General features: G+C 32.5%; 1 protein-coding gene across 27 annotated transcripts in view; it reads right to left on the reverse strand.

Annotated features, from left to right (window-relative positions):
• The window catches only part of RIMS2 (regulating synaptic membrane exocytosis 2), a 647490-nt gene that overhangs the window by 179124 nt on the left and 441482 nt on the right, over positions 1 to 26884 (reverse strand). For 11 of the 27 annotated variants that reach the window (XM_049853937.1, XM_049853948.1, XM_049853956.1 and 8 more), the window contains 3 exons: positions 16516 to 16695; positions 15509 to 15618; positions 14680 to 14712 (listed from right to left, as the gene is read on the reverse strand). In XM_049853937.1, coding sequence (XP_049709894.1) covers positions 14680 to 14712; positions 15509 to 15618; positions 16516 to 16695 — 323 coding nt within the window. The remainder of the gene's footprint in view (positions 1 to 14679; positions 14713 to 15508; positions 15619 to 16515; positions 16696 to 26884) is intronic. The other 16 variants (XM_049853946.1, XM_049853942.1, XM_049853957.1 and 13 more) reach the window with 3 other exon arrangements.

Consider the following 26884-nt stretch of genomic DNA (forward strand, 5'->3'; position numbering starts at 1 on the left):
TGAATTATTCAATTATTTTTCCAAAAGAACTAAATTTAAGAATAAAATAACAATGCTCCATTTTCCAAATTATGTAAAACTAGTTTCCTAAACAAACCTTGAAATAAAATATTTACCTCTCTAATCTAAATGGACTCTACGCACTATAAAGTTCACATCAAAATGAGAAAAATGAGGTACACCAAGCATGCGTTCATTTAAAAAGCATGAAATGCAACGCTTATCGTCTCATGCTTTCATGTGGTTTCCAAACCCTGACAAACCTGGCTCAGATTGGTGTTTCTTTTGCGGCAATGGTTTGTCATCAGTTATTGTACTATTCACCTTTTTCTCCTGGTCTTCCCATGTAACTTCTAGCATAAATCAAAAAACAAAAATTCAGAGCTTGTCAGAAACATCAGATAACGTGCATAATAAAAAAAAACCTAATAATACTTCAGGGAACTAATTTTTTTAGATGTTTTTCTAAACTCTCACAAACTTTCTGTGATATGTAAAACATTTTTAATACAGGCAAGTGAAATTATTTAAAAGGTTTTTTTAAATAGATTTCAAAATCCAAAGCACTAAAATTGCTTCCAGTCAATTCCAAATTTTATTCCCAATAAAATAAATGGGTCCCAGATACAAAGAAAATAATTAAAATACTACTTAACCAAAAAAAAAAAAACCCAAACCAAAATACTACTTAGTCGAGGTTAAATAATATTAATTTACTTTGAAAAGAAACATTTCACTAACACTAAGCTCTATTGTGTTGACATAAAATGTTTACATGGAATTAAAACACACAGATTTTTATACATGCCAAGGAAATCCATAAATTTCAATATATAAGGTAAAATGGTTATTTATTTACTATCATATTTAGCAGTTCCATTAAATGGCAGAAAAATTTATAGGCTATGAGATATTATTTCATTAAATATCTTGATAAAAAGGACAAAAATATTTAGTAATAAGCAGCTTCGTATCATTGACTATGAATTGCCCTGGTTTATCTAAGAGTATTTAGAATTATAGGTAGTGGGATATAACACACATTTATTCAGCAAATACATATTCAGCACCTACTATCATTTGGGTATTTTTAGGGACTAGGAATATAACAGCAAAAGAAATAGACAAAAATCCATGCTCTCGTGCTCTCGTAAAGTTTATATTTTAGTAGGAGAGATAAATTACAAACAGGATAAATAAGTAAAATATATTGTAACTTAGATATCGATAAGTGCTAAGAAGATGAATAAGAAGTAGGTAAAAAGGAAATGAAATGTCCATGAAGTGTTGAAATTTTGGATAGAGTAGCAAGGGAAGCTGTAAAAAGGTAACTTTTGAGTAAAGAACTTAAGGGAGTACAGGAGCTAGCCACATGGTTATTTTGGGAGACAGCATTCCAGGAACAGGCCCAGCATGCACAAATGTTCTAGATGAGAGTAGGTTTCATGTGTTCTAAAAAAACAAAGAGCTTACTGTGGCTGGACCAGCATGTACAAGGGAGGAACTTGTAGAACAGGTAAAAGCGGTAACGGGGATGGGAGATGGGGGAAATACAGATCATGTAGGGCCTTGTAGGTCTGGCATTAACAGACATCATTTAATAAAACTCACCCATTTAATCTTGTTCTCATATAGCATTCATAAACAATTATATATCTTATCACTTGTCTTCTTTTAATTCACATAAGCAAATACATCTTATCTCATGCCATTTTTTAAAATTTACATCTTTTCTAAAGCTATACTAGTGTTGTTGTTGAGTCCATTCTGACTCATGGTAATCCCATGTGTACAGAGTAGAACTGTTCCATAGTTTCAAGGCTGTCACCTTTCAGAAGCAGATCACCAGACCTATCTTCTGAGGAACCTCTGGGTGGGTTTGAACCACCAGTCTTTTGGTTAGTAGTCCAAGTGCTTAACCATTTGCACCACCCAGGGATTTCATAAGTTAAGTAGTATTTATCTATGTCAGGTAGACATTATCTGCACGCATTTTAATCCCCATAAAGTTTCCCCATGATGCTCTGGTATCTTATCCAACTTTGGCCATAAATGGTGGAATACTAATGTATTTTATAGTATTAAGCCAAGCAAAACATAACTAGGAAGATGAAGCTACTGTTAAAAAAGAAAAAAAGGAAAAATGTTATATTGCAACATCAAATTAAAAAAAAAATTGTAGCAATGTACTTGCAAATATATCAGATTAAAATTGGTTGTAATAATTAAATATGGTGATTTCTGATAGACTACTATTTTCAATTACTTTTACTACTGGACCCCTGGTGGTACAGTAGTTAAAAGCTTAAAAAAAAAAAAAAAAAAAAAGAGCTTAGCTGCCAAAAAAAAGGTCGGCAATCCGAATTTCACCAGCCACTCCTTGGAAGCCCTATGGGGCACTTCTACTCTGTCTGTAAGGCCACCATGTGTTGGAACTCGACAGCAATGGTTTGTGTTTTTTTTTTTTTTTTAAATCTATTAGAAATGACTACATTAAGTGCACAAGTTTTTTATTCCTAGACTTGAAATAAATGCTATTAATAATAGTATACGATCTCCCTCTCCAAGATAAATCTGCTACTACAATGAAACAAACTGCTTATTCCAGAAGTATTAAAGTTGTATTGAACGAGTAGTTTACATCCTGGTTTTCCAATTGCTAAATAATATGATGAAGATGCTATAGAGGATTAGTAAATAGTAAATATCTAGATAAAGATGCAATATAGGATTACCAAATAGTAAACAATCTGGATAAAGATGCTATACTTCAATCAACTGCTAGTGGAAGCAGAAAGCTTAAAACTTTAAAGAATATAAAAATTGATAAATTCCAATATTCAAGTACACTCTCTTTAGTTATAAAAATGAAGGAATCATCTACTTCTTGATCAAAGTTAATATGTAGTAACACAAAAAGCAATAAACTAATTTACCCATGTTGGGCAAACTAGTAAGTTCATTAATAATAACATATTTGTTGATTTTGAATGACCTGTGCTTTTTTTAAATCTACCAATAAGCAATATGAGAGATTTTTCAAGCACCACATCCTAAAGTCAGATTTTCTAAAATCATATGCCTGTCATTTTAAAATGTTATTTCAACCTTTCAGCATTCCATAAAGCTTGTGATGTTCCAAAAGTAGAAGACATGCTACCTTTTAAAGCAAGAGTGAGTGTGTAGAAGTGGATCAATTTGAAAATGGTTCAGGCTATTTGCAAATTGGCAGACATCATCTTCTGAAGTATAGAGGAAAAATACCTTTGAAATATAACAGATTCAATTTTTAAATGCCTTCTTTAGTTGACAATTCAGTCAAAGTAAATTGTTTATAGAGTCGTGTGTTGACAGTGTGAAACTAGAAATATTTATTGACTATTATATGGTGGTAATGGAAAAGTTCCCACCCTTAAGGAGCTTATCATGTAAATTGGTATCCAAGATATTAGCCATGAATTTGTAAATAACATTCACTATGACAATGATCGGAGCTCTGGTGGCACAACGGTTAAGTGCTACAGCTGCAAAGGAAAAGGTCAGCAGTTCGAATCCACCTTGGAAACCCTATGGAGCAGTTCTACTCTGTCCTATAGGGTCACCATGAGTTAGAATTGACTCAATGGCAATGGGTTTGTTTTTTGTTTTTTATGACAATGATCAAGGCTATCAATGACTGATAGAAGGGTTAATAGATATATTACTGAACGGAGCCAAGAAAGTTGGCTTTGAGGAACTTTTCTTCCAATAACTAGGTATATAACTTTAGGTAAGTTTCATTGCCTTTTGGCCTTCAGATTTGTTATATTTGAAGTGAGAAAGCTGGTCTTGAAGATCTTTAAGGTTATTTCCATCTCTAAATTTATAGTTACTCTTACTTCTTGTGACTCTGAGTTGATTAGTTAAATTAGATTTTGTGAAGGAGTTGGAATTTAAGTTGTTCTGTGAGTTATAATTCCCTTATAATATCTTCTCAAAAGACTTTGAGTCAATTCACCATCTTTATCCCTGCCAGATGGAATAATATTCAGGACATGGTAGGCTCTCAAATATTAGAAGGATAAATAAATAAATGCAGTTGGAAGAGTAGAGTGGAGGATCTTAATGTATTTAAGGAAGAATAGGCCCATATTCAGTACTCTGTAGATCACTCTTAAATTTTTTTTAAGCAAGGAATAACCTAGTTAAAAAAAAAAAAAATTCAGAAATATTGATAAGAGAGTGGTAAGCAGGATGCATAGCAAGGAGAGAGGAGCAGCAGTTAGGAGGATACCAGACAGGAAATATAGTTAGAAGGATACCAGAGTGGTGGTACCTGCAAGGATGAAAGGAACAGATTTAAGATTATTGATACAACTGATTGGCTGAATATGAAATAAGAGTCAATTTTTTAAATGGTTCTATACTGAGCCACTTTAAAACTCGTGGGATTTATTTTAATGAATTAAAATTGAGTTCATATGACAAGGAAAAAGCCAAACTTGTTGCAGTCGAGTAGATTCCAACTCATAGCAACCCTATAAGACAGGGCAGAACTGCCCCATAGGTTTCCAAGGAGTGCCTGGTGCATTCAAACTGCCGACACTTTGGTTAGCAGCCATAGCTCATAACCACTACTCTGCCAGGGTTTCCCATATGGCAATAAGAAGTATCTATTGTTTTGTAATTTGCCAGGGAAATTCGATCTTACAGCCAAAACAGACTTTACCAAGAGGTGTAAATATACATTTATCTATCATCTAGTCTTCACCATACCATGTAGCTAATTTTATACTGATACTATAATTTAGAGTGCACAAGTTCCTATATTAGCAAAATATTTATATATTTTTCAATATATTTTCAAAGGTAGCATCATATTTACCCTATAAAAGAAGGCATATTCTATATGGTGGTTTCTGCAGGTGAAAAAAAAACAGAGAGCTGATAAATAATTTCACATTCATTAAATCATTTGATTATCAAAGCAGCATATTGAGAATGAGGGAAATATGAAATGATTTCCTTTCACAGATGAAGTAACTTGGGTTAAGGATAGTTTCATCCTTTGCCTAAAGTCACACTATTGGTACATAGTAAAGGCAAGCCTTGATCCCAGGTTCCAAATTGTGTACTTTTTCTCCTGTACCATATGACCCCTTTAAGATTAAGTCATTTTCAAAAACAAAGAGAAAAGGATAGCTTTAGTATTTTATTTAATAAGTCAGTGGTGATATGGCCTTAAAAATAGTTGAAATTTGCAGAAACACTTGGGGTGGAGGAGGATTTTTCCCAAATCTGACTAAGTCCCTAGAAACTTTAAAAAGTATTAAAAAAAAAAAAAAGAGAGAGAGAGAGAAAAAAGAGAAAGAGAAGAGGAGAAGAAAAACAAAATAAGAGGAAAGGCCTCCAGAAAAGAAAGAAGAGACTAGTAAAGGAAACTAGAAAATATCAGTTTACTAATACTTAACTTCCACGACCAATTCACTGAAGCTTGTAAATTTGAATGGGGAGAGGAAATCTTAAATGCATTCATTGTCTATATTCCAGTCCCCGATCTAGTTTATACCATCATGTATTTGGCTACTGAAAAGTGGTCACGTGCCCTCAGTCTTTTCTCTTTCAAGGCCATCCTGCTCATTCTCACTAGAGTTACTTTTCTTTAATACAAATGCTCATCCTTCTTAAAAAAAAAAAAAAAAAAGATATATCATTTCCTGTTCCTAAGTGTCCCTGGGCTAATTTTGGACACATGCTCATTCATCTAAGTTGGGAGGGAATGATATATTTAGGAAATATCCACCAACACCACTACAAAATCCATTCCGTCTAGAAATTAATAAAATTTGGAAATTAAGACACCCTGTCACCCTGATTGGTATCCAATTTCTAGAATGCCTACAGAAGCAAGCATCGATTACCAAAAATACCAAAATTACTTCTTTGATTCCTTTGTAACTTGTATTTTTTCCCCTTCCTTCTTTCTTTTTTCTTGGTAACTTTTTGTAATAATGGAGGTGACTATAGACTAAGGCTTCAAAGAACAAAATACTTCTTCCATTTCATTATATACCTTTTGAAACCTGACTTTTCTAACAGGCAGTATGGTAGAGTTTAGTCTATAATCATGACAGTGAACGACTTGTTAGCAGCAGGCAATGAGGTGGCTATATCTCTTAAGTTTCCAAAAACAAACAAAAATGAGCAAAAACAATATCAACAGAAACAGTAAACTGAAAAAAAAGAAAAAAAAACTTGTTGAGACTTTAGACTTAATCAGCCACATTTCCAAAGATTCACATTTTTTTCTGTTAAAATATTTGCAGGGCACTTTATTTTACAGAAGAGAAAACTAAGGCCAGAGAAACTTAAAGCTTTGCCAAATCTGTTTAGGAGCAGAACTGAGCTTAAGACTGAAGATGCTCCCAGTGGAATACTCTTAACACTTTGAAACCTGAGAATTTCCAGTGGTTTTAACGAGTTCTCTAACCTTGAGAAAAACATTCTAAACATTTGTAGATTTATTTTTATACATAGATCAAAACATGTACATATGTTTCACTTTTTTTTAAAAGCACATTACAAAAAAATTTATGGAGAAATTCAATCCTGTGTATTTACACCCTGGTATTGTTTCTCCTGCAAATTATTTCATCAAGAATAATACTAAAGATCACTAATTACCTAAAAATTATTAAACTGTATTTATTTGATAATTGTTTCAGGGTGATGATCATGATAAGGTTTAATTTGACTTTAATTTAACTACGATTTTCAAACTGTGTGCTGAAAATAGACTATAACTTTTTTTCATATTATGTGTACAAAATATAGAATATTACATTACTAAGAAATGATAGAAATAATAGTGGTGCCAATTACTGTTCTAAGCGATTTAAGTATACCAAATAATTTAAGAAAGCAAATTTATAGCATACCAATATGGCAAGTACTATTATTTTGAAAGGACATGGGCCTAGTTCAAGGCAGAGTACTCCATTATCACCGTTCCAAGGTACCTAGAACTCTTTCACATCTTTCAGCATCTCCGTCCCCATACTTGATTTTCTCGACTCACAGGCCTAATTTACTTCACATGAAGATTTGTATGTGACAATGGTTCCAAAGAAAATCCCCCAGGAATATTTCCATTTTGATGTTCTGGAAAGTCTAAAAGCTTTAAATTATTAAAATAATTAAGCCATTAGAGAATAGCAGAATATAAAGTACTATGACAGGAAGCGGGAGAAGTATTTTGGGCTAAACACCTACATGGCATCCCTCAAAACTTAATCCCCTCTTTATAAAGCTGACCTTGAATATGTATAGCAATCTAAGACACTTTATGTAAATGCCTGGCTGTAAAATATTTTTACCAGTTATATTTTTTTTATCATTATATTCTTATTCTTTATTCTTGGGAGCTCCCCTAAGGCAGGGAATAAGTCTCACTCATCTTTGCATTCTCAATGACTACCTAATACACCACACTTAGTAGGTATAGGTTGAATTGAACTAAACGTTTAGTTACTATATAAGTAAATGGTTGAAATCCACTCAAGGAGAATATTTACCTGAACGGACATAGTATATATATTATTTACCATTTAAATACTTTATTTAAGATAGTTAACTCCTATTCTCCTGAACAATTATCTCTCCCATTATCCTAATTTATTTTTCTTCTTGTCCATATCTGAAATTTTATTAATTATTCTTTTATTTATTATTGTCTCCCCCAATAATGTAAGGGAAAAACCTTGAAGACAGGGGCTTTGTTTGACATGCTCACACTGTTATATCTCCAGCACCTAAAACAATCATTTGCAGAAAGAATAAATAAATGAATGAAAAAAATATGGGTAGCTAGAAACTCACCAAGTATGCTGTTCTCTGAGTTTTAATTTACAGTGTTTGCTGTATGGAATAGGTACAGTCTTGTTTTAGCTCACTGGAGGTGTGAAGATCCGCAGCACCAAAAGGGATGGGCTGAGAGAGATGGTCACGTGAGAGCTCAGCAACCAATTCCATGTACCAAATAATTTGATATTATACAGGGTTAATGGAATAGCACTGGCTCATTGAGTACATATCTTACTAACTGAAGGACAACAGATACTATGCCCATTTCAAAAATATGGTTAATTTGCAGCAAGGTGTTGATAAAAGCTATCTTCATTATCTCCTCCCTTTGGCATTTTAGAGGCTGTTGGTAAGTCCACCACTCTGTTCAGTGCTTGGGCATCTCTAGCACCTGATTATGGCTGGAATCCACAGCTATCTGTTTCTTGCTCTGAATACATAATAGGAGAAAGAACATGGTGCTTCCAATGTCCCTTTCACAGCTAGAGTTTTCTCTGATCCACAAAGCATACTTTACTGATTCAAAAACAACATCCTACCTTGAATTTTAGATTCAAGATAAATAGAAAGCTATTCTCCCAAAAGGAGACAACAAAAGGAAAATTAGATAGACTACTGGAAGATTAAATAAAAAAAGAGCATTTGTAAAACATACACAAAATTTTCATCCTTCAAAATTCTACTCATAGAATTCTTCTAGGTTCAACTATAGCATACATAGAATTGCTCCACACAATTAATAGTGACGTTTTTGCAGTAAAAGGATTTTTTATATAAACAATAAAAAATAAGATTAAAATGAGGGAAACTGAGGTCCCAGTAATCAGTATCAGTTATATGGAAAATCAAAGGAAAAAAACAAAAAAGCAGAACAGTCTGGAGGTGAAAGGTTTAACCATATTCGGGGCCAATCAGAGATCAAGGAAAATAAAAAAAACTGTGGTAAGGATGTTCTCAGTTCTAAAATTAACCTAGTGAACTCATGTGAAAGGTATCTATTGTGACACAAGTCAATTCACTTAAATACAAAATGGTATTAACTTTTGTTAAAACTTTTTCAGTCTGATAATTGACTGGATAATTGAAGAATATATTTACTCTATCAGACCACTGAAATATATTTAAATACATATTGAAATACCTTTCTTAGGTGTATTCAACAAAATTCAGAGAGGTCAAAAAATAAATAAAAATAACAAATATGTAAATACACATAGCTCATTTAAATTTTTTGTTTCATGGAAAATATTCCTATTTTATAATACTTGATTTAATTTTTATATTTCATGAATTTTTTGCTTTTTATAATATCCTGTCATATTTTAAGAATTTTATACTTGGAGAGGGTTACTGACGAATAACTAACACTCCTTAGAAAGAGAAAATATAGAATTACTTTAGCGTCAATTAGATCTTACATGTAGTATTGTAGACATTCGTAAACGATGAGGAGAGGGAAGACTATACGCAAGACCAAAGGACATTTCAATTGAATTACTGAGGCACAAAACTATTCATTTCTTCATTTGAAATGAAGGGCCAGTTGCTATGATAGCTGTTTTCAGAATGTTAACTTTATTGATGCGATCATTTAAAAATGTTGGTGTTCTAAAAATGTGTGGTTGTATTTGATTAGCAATCACTGCAAAACATACGCGATCCTATTATCTTTGCCAGAATTTAGTTTTGGTGGGTTACAGAATTAAGTCACCAATAGTTATGGGAAAACAAAACTTATGTATTAAAACCAATCAGTTCATTTACTCCCCATGGCATTATACTAATTTACGTGTATAGAAATGTGAAAAATCCACAAATACAATAAATATTCATTTAATATGATTGTTGGACTGAATTAAGTTTTTTTCATTTTCTACTTTAAAATTCCAAATTAGAACATACTAAAAAAAGTTCAGTTTCTGGGACTGAAAAATCTATGTTGCATTTTTCAAAATGACAATTACTATTTTCCTCAGAATACTTTCCGTTAACACAATCGATAAAGCAAAATTTCCAATCTAAATGCTATATATTTCAACAAAATAGGTTTGTACTAGGATTCAGTAATAAGGTATGTATAAATTCATATTTTTACTTAAAATTTCATATTCAGAAATATACAAAAACAGAATAGAAGTTGTAAATATTTGATAGCTTAAATTGGGACTAGTACTTATGCTTATTTAACTTGACAAAGCATATCTGTATTACAAATACTGATATGGAGTGTCCGCAATATAGAAAGATACTATTAACTACATTTGAGACTTGCCTTTTTTCCCATTAAGAGGTGGGCTTGGTGTTTCTCCCTCATTGTCTTTATAACATTAAAAACAGACAATAGTGATTAATAATTAAGGTCATTAACAACTCAAATAAAAACTTAACACAACACCACAAAAGACAACACCACGTGCTAGGGAAAGAAATCCATGCACTAAACATAACACCTTAGAGTAACGGACAGAAGAGTACGACATTAAAAAGTGTTAAGAACAACAACAAAAAAAAAACATTAAAAGGTATTAAGAGCAAACATAAAATGAGGAATAGTTATTTTATAATAAATCAAGAAGATTATAGTCGTGCTTTCATGATAATTCAAGAATGGATATAATTTATTAATTAAGCCTATCTTAAGAATGAAACGTAAGTCACAAACTGGTTCAACAAATGGGCTTTTTATCCTAGTGAAATAAAAATAAAGTGATAACTATTGCTGAATTCTTCAAATTAATGATATCTTTAAAAAGATTTCTTTACTGTGGAGGCCAATTCATAAGCAGTATAGAAGCCTCTCAGGATTTATCTGAAATAGTATGAGATGTATGTTGCTGCTGTTGTTAGGTGCCGTTGAGATGTATAGGAATGGGTAAATAGGAAAACATTAACTGCACAGCTTAATTAAATGAAATTTATTCTAATTTCCATCAAAATATAATTCATTCCTATAACATTCCATGAAAAGAGAAGATGTGTGGCATTTTAGTAGTCAGAATACTAGATATCCAGAAAAGAGGTAGTTAAACATTTCTATAAATATGCAACTAAACTTGCCTTTGTTTCCACTAACAGGTATATTCTTATGATTTTCTTTTCTTTATGACATTAAAAATAATTGCTGATAATTAGCAACTACATTTTAAGATACCTTCAGTCTCAAACTACAAACACCAATGAAAGAATGCATCCATGAAAATACATCTCATGTACAATGTACATAATACTATTGAACTCATACAATGGTGACAGAGATAAACAGAACAAAAGGCACAAAAAGTGCATTCTAGTGTTCATGAATAAAAAATAATCATCAGTTAAGCCTTTGATAAAATTAGATTTAAAGTTATTCTGCATTACTCAAAGAAAGTTAAAAGCTGATAGTTTAATAAGATTAGGGTTCAATTCTGAGTTTCAAATAAAAATAGCAAATATGTGATAATATTTTTAGTTTTAAAATACTTTCAAGGACATTCTGACAAAGAAATCTGCAAAAGTTATGATATACAAACGTAATAGAAATTTTAAAAACATCAAAAAATGAAGGCTCTCCATACCATGTAGGAGAAGGACTCTTTGGGGAGAAATGACGGCTGTCTAAAGTGTAAGAGCAATACTGAACTTGAAGAAAAGGGATGTATAGTTAACTGCTCTTACTTTAGGAAAAATATTTAATGGGAAAAATTATGATTTTGCTCTATATTTATAAGTATAAAAAATATTTAAAAAGCATTCTGCTTTATATTTACTTGTAATTTGCCTCTTTTAGATTCAAAATCCTTGACAGAAGGGACTAAGGCTTCAACAAACCTTTATTCAGTGTAACACATGATAAAATGTAGTTTTTTTTTGAAATAGGTATTCAATAAATATTTTTGAATGAATAAGTAAATGGACTGAATGTAAAGCTGGCATAAATGATAGGTATAACTCTTGATCGGAGGCATAATCTATAATTTTAGTTTAAGTATTAAGGATAATGTTCAACAAGTTGAGTAAATTAAATATTCTGACAATTAAATTTTCTGGACAGTTTATGTAATCTCTCTTCATTAACAAAAGTAGACACTTCATTTTAAAATTAGTACTGAAAAAATTCTGTTCTTCATTGCATATTTATAAACTTGGAGTCCAAAGTCTTATTTGAAATCGAAAATTCATACTTCTAAAACATTCACTTATTTATGTTACACACACAGACAGACCTGCCTTGACCTCTTCGCCCTGTTTTTCTTTCCCCTGCTCTTCCACATGCCCAGTTTCTTCATTAAACTCTTTATTTGCAAGAGTAAAAATAAAGAAAAAAATATGACCGTATACCTATATTTACTTGTTACTATTAACTGAAACAAACAAAAAAACTTTCAAATTATTCACAATAATGTAATGCACCATTACAAGAAGACTATAGTTTGTTTTTTTTTTTAATAGGGTCGCTATGAGTCAGAACCGACACGATGGCAATGGGGTTAATACATGATTTTTAATGGATTTCTGACTTGTATTATACTGAAAATAATCATACTGTTAATAAATTCTCACACTGTTTACACTTATAATGACTTGACTTGTAAAAGAGAAATTGTGACCCCTGAAATATTTGAGACATGCGGATAACTGTGTAAAGTAGGCAAAATACTTTAATAGACTCGGTATGTTCTTAGAAAACATATGTTAATATGACTTTTCTACTAGAGGAACAAAAAAAAGATTTTAAAGGCCTTGTTTTACTTCTATAAAAGTAGATCAAATTTAGATGAAAATAAAATAATATTGCCTTATTTTGTGTACTGTATTTTCATTATACTACTCTTTGGCTCTTAGACAAAGAGAAGATGACTATGTACCACAGTCAGGACCAATATATGTAAGGTTTTTAATTAATCATACAAACTAAAATATAATTAACCCAAATCATAAGACGTTAAATTAAGACTTGCTCATTTTTAGCTGTTGACGAAGATCAGAAAATAGACATTTCAATACTGTGATTATAAAACAATGCCATTACATTACAACCTGTGACAATTAACTTTTTAAGAGGTAAGTCAAAGATAATTTGACTTAGTCAACTGAAAGTCTATTAGGGTTACTGTATTTTTAACCTCAGCTAGAAGTTAAAGAGTTCTAAAAAAAAGATATTATATATTGCCTTTTAAATCTAAAGAAAATTACAGGACTATTTATACCCTGAGGACACCACATCAACATTTATGAAAACAATGTTAAAAAGGATTCTTACTTTTAGACAAACAGACAAAAATGCTTTTATTTAATACTTGTAAAGGATAAGGAAGCTTCTGGTTTCCCTCTATCTTACGAAGTAAAAAACGTAAAAATTACAATTGAGGATCCTAAAGGAATAGTGGTTTTAATTGATTCTATAAGAAAAAATCTAAAAAATACAGTAAACAGAATGTTTTTTCACAAGCCCATGAGAAACTTCATCATCCTGACTTTCAGTGTCAGCTAGGTGTTCAGTTTTCTGGTATATTTATGATTATAAAGAATGGAGCTACTCATATCTCAATAGACTACAGCCATAAAAGATACTAAAATTTAAAAAATTTTAATTGTGATATTACTATGTTTCTGACTATCAATAATTCCAATAAATGATACTGAAACACTACCTTTAAACATTTATGAGGATAAAAAATACATACATACCACAGGACTTTCCTTACGAAAAGTAGCTTTAAAATTATACATCCTCATCCTTATGGAAATAATTGAGTATCTTAAAAATGCTGCTGAAATCTTTTTAAGGAGCAGCATAATAGATCACTAGTCACACTGGGTTATTCAAAATCACAGTACACGGTAAGTAGAAAAAGGCACAAAAAAGAAGTTTATAATCATTCAACTACAACTAATCAGAACATAACTTATTCCAGTAAGTGATATAAAGCAATAAACGTATTGTTGCTCAAATGCAATATACTACAAATTTGTTAAAAATAGGGTATAAAAATATAAAATTTAGCATAAACATATATAAAAAAATATATAGGTTGACGAAATTATTTTTGATGGCACTTTACAAGCTACTTGAAGTATCTTTATAGTTTTCATGCGTTCATTCAACAAATATTTATTGATGGCCTAGTATATGCTGGGCGTTATTCTATGTGCTGGAGATTCATCAGTAACAAAAACCAGTTAAAAATTCTTTAAAGCAGCAAAATAAATTCCAGAATTCTATAAATAGCAGAGAACTATTTTGTCCTAGTAAATGTATCACACCCCATATCTCATAACTCAGTATTTTCTCTTGAGTCATAATGTAGTATTTGATGATAAAACCATATCACATTTTACTTTGATACACTATAAGCAATCTTTCTACAACAAGAAAAATGATATAGAAATACAAACCACACTGTCTAATTCAATAACTTTCTTTTCTAAAAAGCCAAACTTAATAATGAAAAGATCATCATAAATACAAAATGAAATATATGATGATAAATATAACTAGACTAAGGGTACAACTTCAGTGACATAAACACAGACTGCAATTGATATCTTCGATTAAAGTCTTAATCTAAACCTAGAGTTCTGTGTAAAAGGCAAATTATATTTTTAAAAAGCAAATTTTATGTTTATAAGAAGTTAAACTTTTTGCATTCTTATTTGACTGAATCAAAGAAATTTAACTGCTTGGTATAATTTCCAAGGAAAACAAAAGTTGAATACCAAAAATCATAAAATAATATTACTGTATATAAAAGTCCATACAATGAAGGGACATCAATTGCAGTTGGGTTTATTTTTGCTTACATAGCCCCCCAAAAAGGCTGTCAGCACAAAACAAACCCTCCTTTATGTACAGACCTTCATAAGATTCTATCTCCTTGACTCCATTGTCTAGGAAAAACAAAATAAAAACAAAACAAAAAAGGGAACCAAAGCACAGGGGTTAAAAACAACAGAAATTTTCAAATGCACAGACTGTATCGTCTATTAAAAAAAAGTAAATGGTAACTTAAAAATATTTTTTCTTTTCTTTCTTTTTTTTGCAAAGCACATCCAGTTACTAAAGGGACTATTTAAAAAATGATGTTGAAAAATATTATACTCAATTGTTATCCATGCTATTAGAGGTCCTTTATACAATAATTTAAATTTGGGGGAGTATGTTCATATGTGTGTATGAAAATAGTACTTCTTATGCCAAAATTTGAAAGTATTAAAAATATCAGTACAACATGCATCTTTTTTTTTGGTATATTCATTATTACCTTTTTCTGGTACTCCAGTTTTGAGAAGGATCACCATTGTTGTGCATCAGCTAACCAGTCCTTTGCAGTGTGTGAAAATTGATTTGGCTAGTTACTAATAAACTTTATGTAACTATCAACAATTACATAAACTTAGTTGTAGCAACAAAATATCACCCAACTGCTTATTTAAGAGCATTGCTTATTTTTTAAAAAGAATTTATTCAAATTTGAATAATGTTAAATAGCAACAGAAGATAGCTTATATAGCAAATATTACAAATGTTAAATGCAAAATATATATTTATAAATATAACTACAATCAAATAGAGATAAAATATAGAGAGAAAAATAACACAAAAGTAGTAAAAAAAAAAAAAATGTCGATTCACCTCAGCCTCCGTGTGTATTTCCTATATGACATAATTCGAAATAAAACTTACTTCTCTCCAACGTTCCCTTTGGTGGAAGCTGTGGAAGCTGTCGGCCCCTTCGTCCTGCCACTGGAGTACTTGATGGGCTTGTTTGGACAGACCCAGTACGAGGATGAGACCTACAAGATATGCCATTAATATTCATTTTCAGTAGAATGAGTTAAATACTTTTAATACATTTGGCTCACATGATAGCTGTGTAAGTGCAATTTTAAAAGTGCGTTAGCTGCTGATTAAAAGGTTAAGAAAGTAGGACAAAATCAGGATATTTGAATGATTATCTAAATAGCAAAAGATGTTTATATTTTTGTGTAATATGCATACATTCACACAAACATGCACACAAAAACCTACAGTCAAATCCATGGAATTGTTAATGTAAATTAACATTCAATTCATATGAAAGCAAGAGGAGAATTCCGCAGCTCAAAAAATAAAAGGTAACATTTTATATTTCTTTCTACCAGCTAGCAAAATTCCAAACTTTCCTCCCCCGATCCACAGAGATTTTTACTCAGGCTCATATTAAGTATCCTTGTATTGGAAAATATCTCATGTAACTACAAATAAAACCCTCCACATTTCAAAATTCAACTAAAGAAGATGCTACTACATGATATTAACATTGATAGGAGAAACTAAAACTCTAGTATCATTTATTGTCATTAGGATGAATATTCCAAAAGTGATGTCTAATGGACACAAACAATTTCTCATTCTGTAGGAGAAGAACATGATAGTTATGAGGTGTAGTATGTGGGGATTTACCCAGGACTCCTGAGAAATGAGAAATCACAAAACAAATGCAGTCAGAACGGTTAATAAACAAATTACAATGATAGCCACACACTATTATATCCACTGAATATAAATAGTGTGCTTACATTTAGAGGGTTAGTATTGATTGTTATCAGTGATCAGCCAAGGATGATAGAAGAGACCAGTAGCTGCTGGGAAAATAAAATGGTGTGCTGGTGGGGCAAAGGGGAAATTAGTCTGATTGATTTATCTTTCACCTCGATAAGGCAGGTGAAGGAGGGGCAGATCTTCCGGTCATTAATGACGGCATCGACCTCATGAGGTTTGTATCAGGACGGTCAGTGGATCTGGAGCGGGTGGTGGTCCGCTCTAGGAGAGGCCGTTGTTCTGTTGGTCTGGATCTGTGATATGGCTGTCTATCTGCTGCTTCACAATCCCTGAAACGTTAGTCAAAAAGCAGCTCAGTTGATCTTTAGTGCCCTTCTGCTATTTGGTTATGATGCATCAAACTGATTTTGAAAAAGGTAACTTCAAATTATTGAGTATGTAAAGAATATTCTTTACCCCAACATATTCTGAGCAATTCTCACTAAACTTTTCAAGAATTTCTAAGGAATCAAAATCTGCCTTTTATAGCAATTTCCAATGAAGATAAAAGGAGTTGCTCAATATAATCAGTGACAAAACAAAACTGCCCATTTTCCAAAATAAATTCCCTAACTGGAACAAGTGAAATGTGTGAAGCATTAATTTAAAGAATTTTATTCAATTTAATTCCCTAACATTTTCAAAGGAGTGAAGAAAACCACATAACCATTAATTTTTAAGGCCTGAAGGTTCAGTGTACCACCTATATATAAAAGGGGTTTTATATAATCATAGTAGGATAAATGACACCTGAAAATTCAAACAGAAAAATCAAAATGAGGTTATAAGAAAACAGTGCAACTTTGAAGTTGATAGCCTTATTAAACATGGCCCACAAAAAAAAATCACCGTGTAGAACACTGGTTATCAGCCAAGCCACACTCTATCTCAGTGCACTCCAGCTATGCCAAATAATACAATTCAGAATGGGTCTTAATTGATTGGAATAATTCTTCTGAAATAATGTGATCTGTATGACCACAAATAAATCCAATACCAAAACTTAATCCTTGTTGAAAGAAATATACCTAATTTTCAGTAACCTGTCATTATTGATTTTTATATCCCTGGAGTCCAGCATAATGCTTTACATATAACATGTGATCAATAAATGCTTTTTCTAACAATAGCCCCACATCTTTCAGACAACTCGTAAAACACTAGCTTGGATGCAAGAACTCAAAAGTAATACAAACTCCAAAGAATACATCAAATCGAACTATTATTATACCCCACCAAGTTCCCATAAAGATTACCACCTAGGAAACCTGATGGGGCCATTCTACTTGTCCTGTAGGATACCTATGAGTAGGAAACTCCTCGATGGCACATAACGGTTGTAACCACAGTAATGGAAAGAAATATATTATGGATAGCAAAACAAGCATTAGTCTCCCTTAAGACTAATGTATCAAGGACTTTCACTTGGCCTATAAATTCTCCCAATTGTATTTTTCATAATGACAAACATAGACAATTTAAAAATGAGAAGAAAAAACATGACTTCCCAAATTTCATGAATTATGTGGCATACATTTTTGGACCAGTAGAGATTAATGATGTTAGGGAGTAAACATTGAATTTATTCTACATTGTATCTTGTGTTGACCTGACATTTTAGGTTCCTAGGGTAATAACTCAAATCATCTTTAAATATTTAAAGTCCGTGTCCAATAATAAGATCGATTTCCTGAGATAGCTGTAGTATTTTTACTATAAGAGTTCTAGAACAGGTTTAAAAAAAATAAGGTTGAATGTAAATATGTACACATTCAATTACCAGTCAAAGAGAAAAACGAAAAAGGCAACCTTGTACTGTAAAAGCTCATAATTCTATTTTTGTTTATGAAAAACTATTTTAGAAAAAACATTTTCCTTTGGAAATAAATATGCTCACTAGTTCATTATATGTTTTTATATACATATCTTTGTATATCTTCATCATGATAGATAATCAGAATTAAAGGGATATATAAATAACTCTCAAATTCCCCCAAATCCATTTTTGAATAGAATCATCCTCTATGTTTAAGGTTTCTTATTATCTTAATAATAAACATATCTCATTATATAATACGTAATACATAGCAACAATAATTTGTGGAATATCTTTGATTACCCAAACATAAGGTTAGGCTAGTGTTTCATTTATTTATGCATAATTTGATTTATTCTGATTCCATCAATCAATTTATCCAAGCGGAAAGTGAAATGCCAGCATATACAGTTTTACTTCTTTGGCTCGATTTAAAATTAAAATATGTGATTGTGAATGAAACTGAGACAATTATTTCAAATGTGTTGCTATGCCCTATGTCCTTTAAAGGATGCTATTTATTATTTATAAAACAAGTCATTCCTTAGGAAATATCCCTTACAAGAAATATTTCTTTAGTGAAATAATTGTTTGAAGAGTGTAGTATAGCTTTTAAATATTACTATAGCCTATCTTTTAAATTTTACTTACATTTTTCTTTCCACAAAGATATGAAATATAACTACAGAAAATTGGCATTATATGATAATTTTCATAGTGTGAGATGAAAATAGATTAATAAACAAAACATGAAAAAAAATTACAGTAGAAGGTAGAAATTTCCTGAAAACGTCCCACCACAGTTAAGGGAAATGAAAAGCTACCACATTTTAAAATTTTAAACACTTGAGAAAAGATCACAATATGCTCCTTGTCCACAATTGGTAAGAATAGGTCTGACAAGGTAAGATCTAAGGTTTTTGCTAAGAAATTTGAAAGTAGCAATGCCTAAATCATCCAGTCTTATAGCAGGCTCTTTAAGGGATCAAGGTACAATACTTGAGAGCTTTAGTGAACACTGATTTTAAGATAAGAATGTATAATACATTTTGAATAGAAGCAACTGAGAAGTAGGAAATAATACATAACACTTCGCAAGACCTAAAGCATTTTGGCGCCTACTTGGGGGTCTGTATTTCCGTATAAGCACGGTCGGCCCTCCATATCTGCGGTTTCCACACCCTAGTATTCAACCAGTTGTGGATCAAATAATATCGGGGGGGAAAAAAGTTCCAAAAAAGCAAAACTTGAATTTGCCACATGCCGAGCACTACACTGAATGCAGGCGAATGAAGTGATGTGTAGGCAACCCCTGCTGTGGCCTCCCACCATTTCACAGCTCCTCAGTCTCATTCCAGCACTTGTTTGAGCATTGTTCACTTCCAGTCTTGTTCTTTCCCTACTTGTGTTGTATGTACCCTTTGTTTCTGTGAAAAAATGGCTCCTAAAAAGCAATTGAGTGGTCAAAGCAATCCCTCAAAAGCTAAGTGTGAGAGAGTTGAAGAGAGTGAAAAGAAGGAGTGTCAGGCTAGTAAAGGATGGCTGGGTAGCTCTGTAAAGCACTACAGCCTCAAGAATTTCAAGATCACAGGAGAACTGGCATTGGCTGATGTCCAGGCAGCATCAGGGTTCCCAGGAGAGCTCAAGAAACTCACAGAAGGGAAAGGCTACCTTCCAGAGCAAGCCTTTGATTGTGATGAAACAACTATTTACATAGTATTTACACTGTATTAGGTATTACAAGTAATCTAGAGATGATTTAAAGTATACAGGAGGATATGCATAGGTTACGGCACTGGGTTGGTTACTGGGTATGCCATTATATAAGGGACTTGAGTATCCTCGGATTTTGGTGTCCTCAGAGATCCTGGAACCAATCTCCCGTGGATACTGAGGGACAACTGTAGTTCCCTTTGCAACTCTACTTATTTACATTATTTTGCCTTATGCATTTAAAAATTTAATTCTGAAAAGTGTGGTCATAGCTTGTTTTGTTTCAACCAGAATGTCAAAGAACTAAGCACTTAAAAGTTTAGAAAACTCTCACTTGCAAATGCACGTTTCTTAGGTAATGAATTTGGTTGTCTTTTACAAAGTGATTTAATATTTGCAATAGTTCTGTATCTTTGAATAAACAAAGTAAACGTTTTAATATAAGTTTTAACTAGCTCAGATTTTTTGTATGTGTCTATAATCTGGTTAGATCTTGACTGCTGCTCGGCTTTATCTAGTGGCAGCTATTCCAAACTGCAAGCATCTGCAGAGGACACTGTTTAATACATCCTGTAAAAACAGAGCTAATTCATATCAACTAACAGTATTTTAACAATGTTGTTCTTGTTAGGTGCCATCGAGTTGGTTCCAACTCACAGTGACCCTATGTACAACTTTAAGAATAGGCAGGGTAATAATACCAATCTAACTTTAAAAGCATATAATAATAGCACATGCAGGTTATGAGAGGAAGGCAGGTTGACACCAGGCCACAATAACAAAGAAAGCCATTTAAATGGTCTCTGAACTGAACGGCAGTGTTTACTCATAAGAAAAATTTAAACTGAAAGTATTCTGTTTTAGTGCTTTTCAGTCACTTCCAAGTGGAAAAATAATCTTATAATCATTTAGTGATGTTGACATCTTTGAATCATTTCCATCTCATTAGCTGCTCTTAATAGGTTTTTAAAATTTCCAAGTATCTGACAGAACCTTCTACTTATTTCATCACCTTTGCCACTTTAGGGTCCCTATTCTCAGTAAGAGTCCTGGTGGCACAACAGTTAAGTACTCAGCAGCTAACTGAAAGGTTAGCGGTTCAAACCCACCCATGGACTCCACAGGAAAAAGATGTGGCGATCTGCTGCTATAAAGATTTAAGCCTAGAAAACCCTATGGGGCAGTTCTATTCTGTCACAAGGGATTGCTATGAGTCAAAGTGACTCAACGGCACCTAATAAGAACAACATTCTTAATCAAGGTACATGTTATTTATGCAAGTCACCAGGGAAGAATAGGTCAGCAGGCATTTTTTTCATCAACTCCAGTTCAGTGTAAACTCAATGTAGAGTAGCTCTTTAGGTAAGATAAAAAATAATACTAAAAAAAAAAAGCCACCTGTACAATATAGTACTCTAAAGTAATATTAGAAACCAATGAAAACTGTTCTACAATGTAACTCATAGCTTATTGTCTGTATTAAATCAGACAGACTTATTTCATGTTTGTATTGTAAAGATTCCATGAGTAAATTTTTAAAGTTTTCTTGAAAACCTTTTAAAAGCAAAGCTATTAGGCATGATGGTGTTTCTCTATGGAACATTTCTGTTGAGTTAAATGTAAATCCTCTATGTTGTTTAACCATAATTGAGGCCATTCAAAAATAACAATATCCAGAGTCAGCCAAGTTAGTAACAATCTAAAATGTGAAAATGGTAACAATACACATACCAATGAGAGAATGTAAGACACCATTAATGTCAAAAGACATTACTGTTACCCACAAGCATATTTTATCATCAAAAGGACAAGGAAAGTATTGTTTAAATGGTAATTATTGGAAATAAAAAGGAGAAAAGATTAAATATCCCAATTTCCATGAGAAAATTAGGAACAAATACAACACTAAGCAATTAAGATATATTATTAAATATGTGCACATACAAACATATAAGAGATAAATGTCTTCAAGATATTTTGAGCATTTTATTGACTTAATTTTCACTGTTATTTAATTATGACTTCATAAATAATAGAAACAAAAACACAAATAGGCAAGATTATTTCTCCTGCAGAAATTAACATGTAATAAATTAATATCTTTAAAATATAAATTATAAAAATCCTGATAGATGATATAATTATCATCTTTTATCTATAAAATTCCTGTTCCCATTTTCGGTGGCTGTTAAAGTTTAATGAAGTCAGCTGTAATAAATTCAAGTTATTGCACCATGGTATTGTCCTTACATTACCCCCCTTTTGAACCCTCAAAAAATTCCATCAGATAATATATATTTTAAAGATATATCTCTAAAGGACTGGATTATATATTGTTATTCTTTTTTTTTTTTTTTTATATCATATGAGCCGCTGTGATGAGGCATGATCTTCATATTAGTATGTCAGAGTTCTGTGTTCAACAGTTTCCCTGACAAGCTTTAAGTGATTCATCAGATTTTCTTTTATTTGGCGAATTTTACACGGATAGTGAAATAGGTATAGAGCAAGTCCCTCATAGGGACTGCTGCCTGCCGCCATTAGCTGCCACCTCGTAATGGTAGCCCAAATTGCAGTTAGAAGTAGCTTTAGAGAATGCTAAAGAAAGATTATATGAAGATAACAACACTGGAGTAATTTGGAGCCAATGGTGCACTGACGGTAACCATAAAAAAAAAACAAAAAACCATAGCAACAATAAATCCCAACTCCAGCTCAATCCCTTATTGGATTGATTAATCCTCCCCCAACACATGCACACACACACACAGCCTAACAGAAAAAGGGTTGTGCTAATTTCCAGGCATAAGTACTATTTGCCTCAGTCTCTACTGTCCTATATATAATGTCTGACATTCAATCAAAAATTAGTAGAAACAAGAAAAAGCAACAGAGTAAGTGGGGGGGGGGAGCCCATTTTCAAGAAACAAAGCAATCAACAGAACCAGACTCTGAGATGACACAGATGTTGTCACTATCAGTGAATTTGAGATAAGTGTGACTGATACGTTAAAGACTCTACTGAAAAATATGGGAAGCATCCACAAACGGAGGAATTTCATCAGACGAAGACTAAAAGAAAGAATCAAATGGAAATGCTAGAAATAATGGAAAATAAAATATGACAAAATGTTAATTGGAAAGCTAGCTTAGAATCAGCTTATAGAGATCTCAAATGTCAAATTAAGGAGTTCAGACAGGGCTTAATTGTAAATGAGAATTATCAAAAGTTTCTGAACAAAAATAATTTTCAAGTAATGCATTATGAAGATTAACTGAACGACAGTATGTAGAATTAGAGTAGGAAGAGACTTTGCCTGCATGTAATCGTAAGAGAAATAGAGAAGAAAGTGTGAATGACAAACATAGAACACAGAAATATACAAAGAGAATGTAAGGGTTACAAAGAATCTTAGAAGTCATGTAATCCAATCTCTCTCAGTTTAGAGATGAGCAAAGTAAGGCTCACAAAAACATAGACAAAGTCATACTATTTGATATTTCCTGAGCTGGAACTGGAACTGAGGTTTTTTGTTACCAAAGACCATTAACTCCACTGAACTTTGAACTCTTTGATGACAGAAATAGTTTTTTTTAAATAATATTTGATACAGCGCTTTATGAAATAAATGTTGAAATGGATGAACCAGAGAGAAAAATTTAAAACTCCCAGCTTCAGAAATAAAATTATGACCTATAAACAGAAACAAAAGGATTATTGGGAAGAAAAATAGTGAAATCAGGTTTGAACTCAAATTTGTGAGGTATTGGAAGAATATTCTTATAACAGATGCTAATCGATATCTGACCTTTAAAGAAGAGATATAATTTGGTAATTCACTGTACAGTGTTAGTACACCTACTCCTCATTTACTGACTACCTTGTTATCTCACACTTACAACAATAGTAAAAAATCTACTGATTATTTTGCACATTAACAACATATGTCTGGCTATAACAAATGCCCAGGTGCCAGGAGAGAGTGATGTGATGTGGCTGTGATGGTTAAGGTTATATGTCTACTTCACTGGGCCATGATTTTCAGTGGTTTGGCAGTTATGTAATGATGCAGTCATCCTCCATTTTGTGATCTGATGTGGCCATCCTGCATTTTTGCATAACGTTGGTTTTCATATAATGACCTGATCTTTGGAACCTAACCATGTGAAAAGCAGGTGTGTTTCACGGATTCATCAGTTCATTCATTCTTTTGATACATATTTATTGAGCTCATGTTATGTGCCTGGCACTGTATGAGGTATTAGAAGTTTTGGTTGAAGCCACAAGAATTCATAAGATAAAGGACAATGTACAGTCAAAAAGATGAGAACCTGAGAAAGAGGAAAGAAGTGAAGAAGTCAAGAGGAGTCAAGAGGTAAAATGAGAACCAGCATAGTACTGCATTAGAGAAGCTAAGAGGTGTTTAATAATGTCAGAAGCAAAGAGGCAACAAGGATAAATGTGAATGAAAGATAGGGGAATAATTACCATTTAAATAAAGTGCTGGAAACAGAGGTCAAACTGTAGAGGATTAAGGTTTAAAAAGATGATGAAGGAGTGGAGACAGCATGTGTAAAAATACATACTCAAGAATATTGGTATAGGTTAAAAATAAAAGAAAGAGAAAATGGACCACACTCAAGGTAGCTTGAAGGGGTAGCAGAGTAGAAATCAGGTGTTATTAAGAAAACTTAAACAGTAATTTGAGGAAAAAATATTTCAGTAAAGAAAGAGAAATTGAAATATTAGGGAAACAAGAAATAACAAACAGGCGGATATTAAGAAATTAATTAAGAAAGATTCAAGTCAGAAACACAAATAGAAGATTAATTTTGCTAGAGAAGAAAAACATTTGTAAGAGGGAAGGAGAAAATTGGTAACAATGCAGAGAAATAGAGATAAAAAGTTGATGGTTCAGGAAGCATGGGCTTTATCGTATTTATTAACCAGGGCTCTCAGTAATAATTTTTTTTTCTTATACTTAATCAGTTTCCATCACTTTCTATCCAAGGACTATTTAAACCTTCCTACGTTATTCAACTTCCAGGCCTCCATCCTGGGGAATGTGTTTCAACAACCACTACCACAACCATTATCGCAGCAACAACAAAATTGAGATAATCAAGCATACTAATCACCTTCAATTTAACATCGTTTTATTTAAAAACTGACTTGTATCCACCTCTGTCATCTATTTTCTTCCTGTCTCAGTGGTAAGTATGAGCTTCTTTTGATTCACAAATTCTGTCTATGTGTTTAGCCCAATCTGCTCCTACATCCCCTAGGACCTTTCACTCATCCTCCCTTTTTCCTATATTTTCAACTTATTTTTTTTCCCTAAAGGGTCCTTTCCTTCACTCTATAAACACATGGAAATATTTTCTATACTAAAAGAACCCTTCTTTGATATCATATACCTTTATTGAATGTCTCTCCTCCATACTCTCTTGGTATGTATATTCGTTTACTCATCTCCTAGTCAGGCCTCAGACTACTGCAACTGGCTTTTATTCCTGAATACCCTTCTGAAATTGTCTTTGCTAAAGGCATCAATGACCCCGTACTCGACAAATCTAAAAAGCATTTTTCATTTATTCTTTCCACTTTGATACTATTTCTTTCTTCTTGAACCTCTCTTCTTTTATCTCTACTGATCCTGCTTTTCTCTTACTTCCTTCTCTGTGTCCTTCAGATGCTCTTCTTCCTCTGTTTGCACTTAAACGTTAGTCCACTAAAACCTGCAAAAGATGGAACCTGCATAAGGTGGAAACCTGTCAGAGAAAGAAAACACAAATATTTTCCACTAAAAAGAGTGACAGAAAAGTGGTAAGACTGCACCCAGCCAAAGGTGAAAAAACTTGCGAAACCCAGAAAAATAAGGCAGTTTCGTCAAGTTCCAGCTCTTACAGGTTTCACTGTATTTCCAAATCTGACAAAAATTCCTTAGCTTTCATTTCATAGGCTGGTTTTCTGGTTGATATCACTTCCATTTTTGTACTTACTTCCCACTAATTGTAAATCTACTCCCAAATTGCTTTCTGTAGCCTAGAGTTCTTTAAGCCATAAAATTATTTGTCTTGTTCCTTGCTAGAGGTTTCTCCTTGCTACTCTCAAAGACACCTCAATCTCAGTAATTCAAAACTGAAGTAGTCTCACACATAAATTGATTCTCCTCTAACAACTGCCCCACCTTGGTGTGGTATCAGTGAACCCAATTACCCTTTCTATAAAACTAGACATTTTCTTCTCTCCCTCAGCATCCTAATCTAATCATTTACAAAGTATTATTGATTTTACTTGATTAAATGTCTCACCTTTTTCTCTATTGCGACATTCATTACCTTAGTTCAGGCCCTCATGAGCTTCTGCTGCCCTGTTGTTGTCAGAAGCCATGAAGTTGGCTCCAAAACATGGCGACATTATGTATAATAGAATAAAACGTTACCCAGTCTGCTGCCCTAGACCAAGGCAAATGCCTGACTACATGGGTTTCTTTTCCACACCTTTTTCTCCTCAAATCTACCATCCACATAGTCTAAATTGAAGATTATTCTAAATGAAAATCTTATTATAACCATCTCTTAATTAAAACCCTTCAGGTTTATTATAAAGGCCTTAGGGGAGGTAGGTGAGCATCCATATTCCTATATATATATATATATATATATATATATATATAAGTTCCTTAACAGAACCTACAAGGTTCTTCATGATTGGAACCTACTTTATCATTCCAGATTCATTTCTTACTATGCCCTGCCTTGTAGATAACGCTCCAACAGCACTAAAATGCAGTGTTTATTACTTCAGTGATTTTGCTTACACATTTTTCTAAAATTCCACCTGCATCCTACCGCACCTTCATACAACTCTAAGTAATTCCTACTCATCCTTAAAGGTACAGCCTAGTTGTTATGTCCGCCACGAAACCTTTACATAAAGATTCACC

This window comes from Elephas maximus, chromosome 15 (assembly GCF_024166365.1).
Source record: "Elephas maximus indicus isolate mEleMax1 chromosome 15, mEleMax1 primary haplotype, whole genome shotgun sequence".
NCBI lineage: Eukaryota > Metazoa > Chordata > Mammalia > Proboscidea > Elephantidae > Elephas > Elephas maximus.